Genomic DNA, 10,779 nt, shown 5'->3' with positions numbered 1-10,779 from the left:
TTTAACAAAACATGTCTACGAGAAGGTCTCCTTCCGAAATATACAAACATCAGGCTGTACGATCCCACAGCAAGAAATGAAGAAAGGACCAGGGACTTCAAAACGTCCCTCCTACAGCAGCAACTACGGGAGAAGACTGCCGATCTGAAGACCTGAAGGAGGAACATCACTGTCTGCGAGAAGAATGGGCCGAAATACGTGCTGAAGCTGTCCGCCCTGATCCTGATGACAAACTTGTCACCCTCAACAGCTAAACTGCCTCTTCAAGTCGAAAGTGAAGAAGAATGAGAAACGCCTGGAGATCAAGATGCTCATCGACTCGATTCAGCAGTTGGAAGCCAAGAATATTCTGACAACGATGGACGCCCTTCAACCTCTTCTGCTAGCAGAGGCCCTTATGGACAGGGGGTCATACTCGAGCAGTATTTACACCAAAGAGATGAAAGAGGCAGCTGCAGATCTGAAGAAGAGAGAAGACATCACCGTAAGACGTGCAGACAAAACAACCGCATTTATGCTCATCAGCACCTCGGAATACTTCGAGAAACTCGACGCCATCTTGTCTGATATCTCAAAGTTTAAGCAACTTATGAAGAACCCGACGGAAGACATCAAACGCGACGCCCACCGGGTCATCACGGCCGTGAATGCCGCTACGAATGCCACACACCTCCTGCCCATCCAAGGTGACTACAGCCTTGGCTACCTATACGGAAACATGAAGAGCCACAAGGAAGGCAACCCCCTACTCCCGATCATCAGCCAAACGCCCGTCCCGACTTACGCCCTGGCCAAACGGCTTCATAAAATTCTTTGTCCATATATCCCCTTCAGGAACTGCGTCACCTCATCGGTGGAATTTTTGGAGATCCGCGACTCTTCCGGTGTGGGAACAATGGCGTCCTTAGATGTTGAGTCCCTATTCACCAACGTCCCAGTCGATGAGACGATAGGGATCATCATGGAGTGGGTATATAGGAATCACGATATGAGACCCCCGAACCTCCAAGAAGACTCATTAAGAACCTTGCTGGATATCTGTACGATGAACACCCCTTTCACCACCCACCGAGGACAGATGTACCACCAAGAGGATGGCGTAGCGATGGGGTCCCCCTTAGGAATCCTCTTTGCTAACTTCTACATGGGAGAAGTGGAAGAAAGGGTCTTCTCGCAACATAGATGTCCACGCACATACAGACGCTATATTGATAACATCTTCGTGCAAGCCGACTCCGAGGATGAGGTAGAAGCCATTCAACAGCAGATTCTGCGTCACAGCGCACTCAACTTCACTGTCGAGTACAGCAGCAACGATGTCCTTGTCATGAAAACGAATCAGAAGCTAGCGACAACAGTCTACACCAAAGCTACAAACCTTAGACTTTGTCTAAATGGAGATAGAGAGTGTCCTGTGTGGTTCAAGACCACCACAGTCAGGGCCTTCGTCAGGAGGGCCCTCTCGCACTGTTCGACGTGGCAGGACACGCACCTCGAACTCGACCGAGCATCCCAGATGCTCATTAATAATGGGTACTCAATTAAACTCGTAAACTGAGAAACACAAGCCGCCCTTGACAAGTGGTACATGGCGGAGGAAGAGAGAAGGAGCATTCCACCCCCGGAGGATATAAAACCTTTCTATAATGCCCTCATGCTCCATGAATATAAGGAGGACGAAGCAGCCATGAAGAAAATGATAGAGGAATACGTCCGCCCTATGCAGGAAGGGAAGAGTGTCCCCTATTATTTACTATAAGAATCGGCATACCAAGGACCTCCTGATGAAGAACAACACCTTCCCGCCCATAGGAGACCCCCTAAAGCAGTCCAACATTGTCTACTGATACCCTGTGATTTACATCGTCATGACAACGATGCGCCTGTTTAAAAGGATCTCCTGCCACACCGAGGGAGCCATTAGGCAGCACGCCCTTGCAGTACACCAGCAAGACATCACGAGAGACATCTTATCTTGAGCAAAAGCCTCCCTTAATAACACTCAAGAAGCGTTCCTGATACCCACATGTGTGAGGAGGACTACGCCCGTCCCCTCCATGAAACAAACACCGGACATGAAGCACATTATGAGAACAATGCCAGGGGTGACGTCACTCATTTAAAAGCCAATCAAGAGGCTCCCAGTCATATCAACCGCCTGAGAAGGTCTGTAAGACTTGTAAACGCTCGCCGTATGAGTCACCTTCCCAGGAACTCGAGAGCTCGACACATCGCGATATAAGAAGAAGGACTCGCCACTCGAATTCAGTACCTCAGCAGTTATTGCTTAATAAATGTCCTGAGGATCAGGAAGAAAATCGCGTTGGAGAGAGAGAGAGAAAGAATTGTATAAGCAATAATAAACCAAATGACTCAACCGAATTTTACCATGTCCTTTGTTGCGTTGCTCGCCAGTCTGAGCAACAATGAGAAAGCCATCCTCAGATAAATAGAGGAGACTCTCTACAAGATTAATAATGCTGAAGCAACAATCATTTTTAACAAAACATTTCTACGAGAGGGTCTCCTTCCAAATAAAAGAATAAATAATAATTAATAAAATAATAATAATAAATAATAATAAGAGAGAGACAAAAATGGCGGAATAAGTATCAAGATCTGAAAATAAAAAGAAATAGGAAGGATATGGGATTATGCCAGTGGAAATCGATACCCCATAATCATAGGCAAGCACTAGGCACAATCCCATAAGATCACCCTGAAAAGGAATTCTAAAAAAACTAGAAACTGAAGTAGCTCCAGGATTCAATGCAGAAGAGTGTGATCCTAGAAACGGCGCACATAGCAAGAAAAGTGATGGACTTCTAAGGAGGTAGTGGATCAAACCCGGAACCCACACTATAAAATAAACCACCACCCAGTCGAATTGGAGGACTGTGATAGAGCAAAAAAAAAAAAAAAAAAAAAACATTATTATTATTATTATTATTATTATTATTATTATTTATTATTATTATTATTATTATTATTATTATTATTATTATTTTGTTGAATAAAATGGCCGAATTCAGCTAATTAATTCTATGTATTATCTCTTGTATTTTTCTTATTACTCGCTTCTCTGGCTCAGTGAACTTCTAAATAATGCTGAATGTGATACTTTTATGTAGAATATTATTTTTTTCTCAATACTGATGTTGCATTTGTATACAGCAATGGTGAATCTCAGGTTAAGGTCAAGAAAGGGTTGTTGTCAGTGTTGGTATTATTCATAAGCGAGGTCAATGTCAGGCCGGAGGTGTCCTCTGGTGTTCAACTGGTATCATTTTAGTGTAGCTGGTTTTTTCGCGAAGTTTCTACCTTCTATACGGTCATCTACTTGGCTGGTTAGCAGTAGAAGTAAATATTACTCAAGAAACATTTATTCTCCTGTCCACCACCTTAAAATCAGCAGCGAACGACCCCCTCAACATGCTAGATATTTAGGAGCAACAGCAGGATATATGGTGCGGCTATAAATCGCTTATCTCTAGATACCATTTGGCAGTTTTTTAATCTTCGAGGAAGGCCTGCCTCACACTGATCTCTTCTTTTTGATGGTGGTATGCTACTACTTGTCTTTTTAACTGGGTGCATGATGGTCCCAATTAAATGCAAATGCTACTGCATTGCAGACGACTTTTTGCAATTGCGTCTGCCTCTTCGTTGCCATGAATTCCATCATGACTCGGAATCCAGTTTAGTAATCTGCCTTTACTTTGGTAAAGGGAAACGATTGAACAGACTTTTGTGAGGAGAGCAATGTTATATTTTAACATCCCACTAGTTATAACTTGAATGACGCCTTTGGTCTGGGTATGAATTTGGGTGCTCACTTGTTTATTTTTGGGGTCTTCTCAGGCTTTTGCAATGGCCATTAATTCAGTTTGGAGTGTGGAGGCATTATTTGAAAGTCTCCAACTTTCTTTGAAAGAGGCTGAATAAACTGCTGCTGCTGCTGCTGCTGCTGTTGGGATGTTGAGATCTACTGATCCATCAGCATAATATATGTTGGGTGCTGCAGTGCTGTTGATTGTATCTTGTGTTGTTTGTTGCAACTGCAGTGGAGTGCAAGCTGCTTTGCTTTCAGGGAAGGTTGTGAAGTTATTTTTGAAGATCTCTGACTCCCAATGTGCTGGCTTTTTGTATGCTGCAGAGGGTGTGCCGCCTTTGGTTGCTGCAGCAATGTCTTGAATGCCAATCCTCCTCAATGTTGCAAGGAGGTTGCCGGTGAAGCTTTTGAGAGGTTCTAATTCTTCGTGCAAGTTTACGCACCTGTTCATTGTATTTTAGTGGATAATTCCTGTTGCTTTAGAAGATCTTTAGCAGCATAGCTACATTTCTTTGATCAATTCGATATGCCAGTGGTGGCAGTCTTGTTTCTGCTCTTAGAATGCTTAATCTTGTCTGCCACACTGGAGCTCCCGTGCTGAGCCTCAAAACTGTATTTTGTATGACTTCCATAGTCTTTCTTTGTATGCTTTGGAGGCTTATGAGTACAAGGGCTGCATACTCAACCTAAGACCTCATAGTTTGAATATAAAAGGTATTCAGAATATGATATGTGGCGTCTTGCTTCAGGGCTGTGATTCTCCTGAGAGCATTGTATCGACATTTTGTCTTCTCTAATAGTATTTCATTTCCTTTTTCAGTGACAGTTGCCTGTCCTTGTTGACTCTTAGGTATAAGAAATTTTCTACCCATTCAATGGGTTCATCGTCTAGCAGTAGTTCATTTAATTCTTGATCATATTTTATCACCGCAGGCAGGGCCTCAGACATCCATTCCCAGACACTCTACTCGAGTGCCATCAATGCAGGATCCTCCTCTTTGCCCAAGACCAGCTCGACCAATCAGAAACCAGCTCTGTGTTTCGAGTCGCTATAAATACTGACATGTAAACACAATCTCTTCACTTCTATTGCTGATCAGACAAGAAGATGACATGCGAGAAGGTCGAAACGTCGCGGTAAGCCAGCTACACTAGCAATAATACCAGATAAGCACCAGAGACGACCCTGGCCCGACATTGACCTCACTTATGGAAAAGTACCTAAACCGACGACAAGCCCTGCTCGACCTGGACCTGAGACCCGGTATTCCTGAATATCAATATACTAATAATACCACTATTCTGAAGCAAAATCGTATTTTAAATAAGATATCACTTTCTGTATTATTTAGATTGCTCCCAATATGAATATTGGCTAATTATTAGGAATTATCGCTGAGCCAGAGAGGCGAGTAATAAGAAAAATAGAAAAGATAATATATGAGATTAATTAGCTGAATTCTGCAGTTTTATTAAACAGAATTCGTTTAAAAGAGGGTCCTTCCTCGCCCAATAATTAGTATTATCATTATCATTCGCTGAGGTATTCTATAACAGTTCAGGTACACTGATAAATGTTATTTATTACTTATTACGAATAATTCGTTTTTGTGTGTATATGTGTATGCATGTCTTAGTTGAGTCAGGAGAAATAGGTCATTCCTGCCTTATTAGGTTAACGTAAAACTATTATTATTTCTTTTGTTGATTTAAATCAGCCTTGTTTACTTTTTTGTTTACTTTTAAGTTAAATTTTTGCTGAGTATGTTTACTCTTGTGTTTCCGTAAGTTGAGTGGCTTTACGATTGTTTCAGTGTTTTTGCGCCTCCTCCTCCTTTTTTGTGTATTAGTGAACTATCGTTTTAACGATTGTTATTCTGTTTTGCTTTGAGTGTTTATAAACACTGGGAAGGTGCATGAGCGGGGACATGGTCGACCGGTCAAACTGGGAGTTCGTGGGTCTTGACAAGCTGCTCCAACCAGTTACTGTTTCCTGTCGCAGCATATACGTATTTTGATTTGGAGGACGACTTTGGATACTTGCCTTTTGGACCACGCACTTGGATATTTCGCTCACGGATTTTGGAAGACGCATATATACGTCTGTTGTGTGTGTGTGTCCCTGAATCACGGCTATTTCTCGCGCAGATGTTGTTGTCACCTGCGACCTTCACACTGCTGTTGAGGGTTTAGCAGACGCTCAGTCATCTGTGACCGCCGTTTCTGCCCCTTGTTCCCGTCGGAGGATTTTTACGGGACCTGTGTCGTAGTTGTATCTCGGCACTGGATTCTGGATTTACCTGCCGTGTCATCCTCGTCCAGCTGTTATACGGAGGAGTGAGAGCTACTTGACTCGTGAGGTGGCTAGTAGGGCAGTCTGTCGCCAGGTAAGACGTATAATCGTTCCTCTTCTCTCGGGACAATGTGTTGCCCTTCAGTACCTGGCGTACAGTATTAGCCCTTTTGATAGCAGTTGGGTGGATTGGTCACGGCCCAGGATTCAACTCCTCTTCTGGAATTTCACTTGAGGTGAAATTGTTTATTTTTGCCAATTTTTATTATTTATAAATATATATATGTATAAGTTTACATGTATATGTTGCCATATTTGTTTGTGTGTCAGTATTTAGTGGACCGAGTTCCAGATTGTTTAGCTTTGTGTTGTAGGTAGGAATATTAAGGTTTTCCTTGTTATCATCTCTTACTTCCTTCTATCTTATTATTATTAGGTTATTGATTATTTTGGCTAGCCTTATTTTGGATCCAACTTGTTATTATATTAAGTATGTTTCTCTCTTGGGGTTTTCTCTTTTAGTTTAGGGCTTAGTGTTTTAGCTTTAGGTTTTCTTGTGAGTTCCCGAGAACCAGGTATTTGGGTTTTTTTCTCTGAAAATTCTGACAATTAAGTGTTTAATCTCACAAGGTTGATTTAAGTCATTGTTCTAGTTTATAATAAATATTGTTAAGTTTTCTTGAGTTTCTGTTTCCGTCCTTCCTTGTCACTGAGGTACATTTACTGACTGCAATCCTTGAGAATATAAAGACCTAAAAAGAACCTGTACTGCAACCTGGGAGGTTGTAACATGCCTCTAAAGCTGAGTGAAGCCTACCTGGAATTCCACCATCCGTTTCGCTCCTTCGCATAATAGTGAAAGGGACTCGGCGATGACTGAACACGTCCTCCGCACAAGCCATGATAATCCTGCTTAGCTTTCAGCATTCATATCTTTCAGCTGTTTAGAATGTCAGTTTGACTCCCGATTATCAGTAGGACATACACAAGAATTGTTTTCCGACTTATTTTCACAAATGGTTCAAAGCTGTTCATTTAATTCTAGTCTTTCTGTCTCTCAAAAAAAAAAAAAAAAAAAAAAAAAATAAGGAACTCTTCTTAGGTCATGACCAGAAAACATAATAATTGACTGGTTATGGAAACCAGATATATATCAAGCATTATATCGCCCCTATAATTCATATTTCAAAACAAATTTTGTACTCGAAATTTAGGAGAAATTCAACTCTAAGAACGAATAAAAACCTAAGAGCTAACGTAATATGTTAATATTATTATATGTTTTTCTGCCACAGTCATCCTATTGGACTAGTTGGTTGTTATAGAGTTGGGTTCCAGGTTGTATCCTGCTTCCTTCACTTTTACTATGTTCACTGGAACCAGGAGCACACTATTCTGCAAGAGTCCTGGAGCTACTTCAGCATCTAATATTCAGGTTCCTTTTCAGGCATATTGGGATCGTGCCTATTGCCTTATGATTATGGGTACGATTTCCACTGGCATATCCCATCCCTTCTTATTTTTCTATTTCAGGTCTTGATACTTATCAATGTTTGCTCTTTCTTTCTCATATGCTTTTGAGTCACATGGTATTAGGAATCGATGAATTATACTTTCTTCTTATTTTTGTCAATCTAGTCTATTTGCACGTATCACCCTATCTGTTCTGATACCATTGTCCCATAAAATCTTTGTTTAAGCGTTTTCTATCAATCCCTCAGGTTTATGCTCGTATTACTTATTACTGCAAGGTACCTGGTGTGTCTTGCACAGACTCCAGTGGAGGGCTTTTATCATTATTATATATATATATATATATATATATATATATATATATATATATATATATATATATATATATATATATAATATATATAATTTTTTTTTTTTTTTGCTCTATCACAGTCCTCCAATTCGACTGGGTGGTATTTATAGTGTTGGGGTTCCGGGTGGGTTGGCCATCCTGCCTCCTTAGGAGTAAATCACTTTTCTTACTATGTGTGCCGTTTCTAGGATCACACTCTTCTGCATGAGTCTTGGAGCTACTTCACCCTCTAGTTTTTCTAGATTCCTTTTCAGGGATCTTGGGATTGTGCCTAGTGCTCCTATGATTATGGGTACGATTTCCACTGGCATATCCCATATCCTCTTATTTCTATTTTCAGATCTTGATACTTATCCATTTTTTCCCTTTCTTTCCTATTCAACTCTGGTGTCCCATGGTATTGCGACATCAATGAGTGATACTTTCTTCTTGACTTTGTTAATCAACGTCACGTCTGGCGGTCTGTTTTGCAGCGTTATCACCCTATCCGTTCTGATACCATAATCCCAGAGGATCTTTGCCTGATCGTTTTCTATCACTCCCTCAGGTTGGTGCTCGTACCACTTATTACTGCAAGGTAGCTGCCACTGAATCATGCCTCTTTTTGTACTGGTTCTGTGCAAGTGCCGGGCATTCGCTTGCTATGTGGTTTATGGTTTAATTTTTCGTATTTCACTTCCTACATATGGGAGAGATGTTATTTCCGTCTATCGTTCTTTGAACATATCTGGTTCTTAGGGCCTGATCTTGTGCCGCTGTTATCATTCCTTCAGTTTCCTTCTTTAGCTCTCCCCTCTGTAGCCATTGCCATGTGTCATCGCTGTCTAGTTCTTTAGTCTGTCTCATGTATTGTCCGTCCATTGGTTTGTTGTGCCAGTCCTCTGTTCTGTCTGTCATTCTCCTGTCTCTGTATATTTCTGGGTCTTCGTCTACTTTTATTAGTCCTTCTTCCCAAGCACTCTTTAGCCACTCGTCTTCACTGGTTTTCAGATATTGCCCCAGTAATCTGTTTTCGATGTTGACACAGTCCTCTATACTTAGTAGTCCTCTCCCTCCTTCCTTTCGTGTTATGTATAGTCTGTCCGTATTTGCTCTTGGGTGTAGTGCTTTGTGTATTATTATTATTATTATTATTATTATTATTATTCTTATTATTATTATTTTATTAAAAGTAATGGTTACTTCAGTAGCGTTACACTTGTAGAGATTCTTCTCTATTTTGCGAAAAGCGGCTTTTTCCGTGCTACTTAAACAGGCTAGTAGAGCGCCTATAGAGGTCATGGTCAAATACAGGGTCAAAATATATGTATATATTTGAATTTTACAGATAAACTATGATACCATAGTCATTAATGATTCTCTCTCTCTCTCTCTCTCTCTCTCTCTCTCTCTCTCTCTCTCTCTCTTTCTTAAAGTGAGCTTTCGTCTGGAGCTGCCAGACATCCTCGGACTGGGAAGCTGAGGGTGGACTGATCTTGGTGCGGTGTCCGTCCTCCTTATATCTGTGGTTGACAGCAGGGGGTCTGCCTCATGCTTGTCTCCTATTGGCTGGTGGCGGTGAGTCTTCCTTTTCATTGGTTGCCTGAGCCAGGTCTCAAGCCACTTTCTTCGAGCCGATGGTTGCGTTGCAGCATATCGTCCAGTAGGAGACAAGCATGGGGCAGACCCCCTGCTGTCAACCACAGATATAAGGAGGACGGACACCGCACCAAGTCTCAACGTTACACGTTACGTCATCCTTGAGCTATACTATTGGTCATTATATAATCTCGAGCAGCTCGCCTTGCCGAATTATGGCAGAAAAGCGGCCGTCGTCTCCTGGCTCCCAGCAGGTCGACCCGCCCCCCCTCGACGATCAGGGCTTCCAGAAAGTCCAGAAGAAAAGGTAAAAAGCCCTCAACAGTGTCATTGACCTTTCCAAACCTTCGACGCCTCCAGCACCTACCATGACGACTCAGGCACTCCCTAGATTCAAAGCAACATCCCAAGAACACCAGACAAGGTATGTGGCCGTCCTAGCACTTGAGAAAAAATACCCTAATGCACAACTCCAAGCCCGACCGAATCTGAAAGGGGAATTTATTATTACCCCGAAAGCAAACAGTCGGCAGACCTCCTGAAGACCGATCCTTCATGCCTCCTTTTGGACCCAGCTGAAAAGATATCGAAAGCAATGATCTGCAAAGTCCCTAAATATGTGACTATTGAACGAATTCTCGAAGTACCAGGCATATTGACTGCTTCACGTTGCAAAGTGAAGAACAGAGATGGAACTGAAGAAGAAACTCAAAAAATCGAAGCTACGTTTAGAGGCAAAATTCCAGACTTCATCAGCCTTGGTATCCTTGGAAGCTATAAGACCGAAAGTCTTTATCCCCGAACCTCTCAGGTGTTTCAAGTGCCAGAGGTTTGGGCATCACAGGAGGGAGTGCGCGGCCCAGCATGTCTGCGGTATTTACAGCCAAAAGCATGAGACTGACATTTGCCTTGCCAAATTTAAAGCAAAGGGCCACACTGGTGCCCGATGCCCAAACTGCCACCAGTCACATCATGCATGGTTTAGGGGGTGCCCTGTCAGACTGGAAAAAATCTCGAGAACGGCAACCATCGCCCCCAAGACGACCACCATGTGAACCACGTATTGATCCAAGAACGAATCGACCACCTCCACCACAAACTCTTCAACCTTCCCCTGCAGAACACCCCAAACCTCGTCATTATATCCCAAACCCCTCATCCTTTCCTTCCCTCCAACCTCCAACTCCCAAACCCTTTCCAACCCCCCAGACCCCTAAGGTTATTCCCTCAACCCCTCAGGTTGTACCCCCA

At 42.3% G+C, this 10,779-nt stretch overlaps 1 protein-coding gene across 1 annotated transcript; it reads left to right on the top strand.

Annotated features, from left to right (window-relative positions):
- Nucleotides 1-307: 307 nt before the first annotated feature.
- On the top strand, nt 308-1,558 carry LOC135208086 (uncharacterized). Its single transcript, XM_064240234.1, has one exon. The coding sequence runs from the start codon at nt 308-310 to the stop codon at nt 1,556-1,558; it is 1,251 nt and encodes a 416-aa protein (XP_064096304.1).
- The last annotated feature ends 9,221 nt before the right edge of the window (nt 1,559-10,779 follow it).

This window comes from Macrobrachium nipponense, chromosome 34, assembly GCF_015104395.2.
Source record: "Macrobrachium nipponense isolate FS-2020 chromosome 34, ASM1510439v2, whole genome shotgun sequence".
In the NCBI taxonomy this organism is placed as follows: Eukaryota; Metazoa; Arthropoda; class Malacostraca; order Decapoda; family Palaemonidae; genus Macrobrachium; species Macrobrachium nipponense.
This window is presented reverse-complemented; position numbering and strand designations above follow the sequence as displayed.

Excerpts from the sequence above, each read along its gene's own strand:
- LOC135208086 (XM_064240234.1), top strand. The coding sequence starts at position 308 with ATGCTCATCGACTCGATTCAGCAGTTGGAAGCCAAGAATATTCTGACA.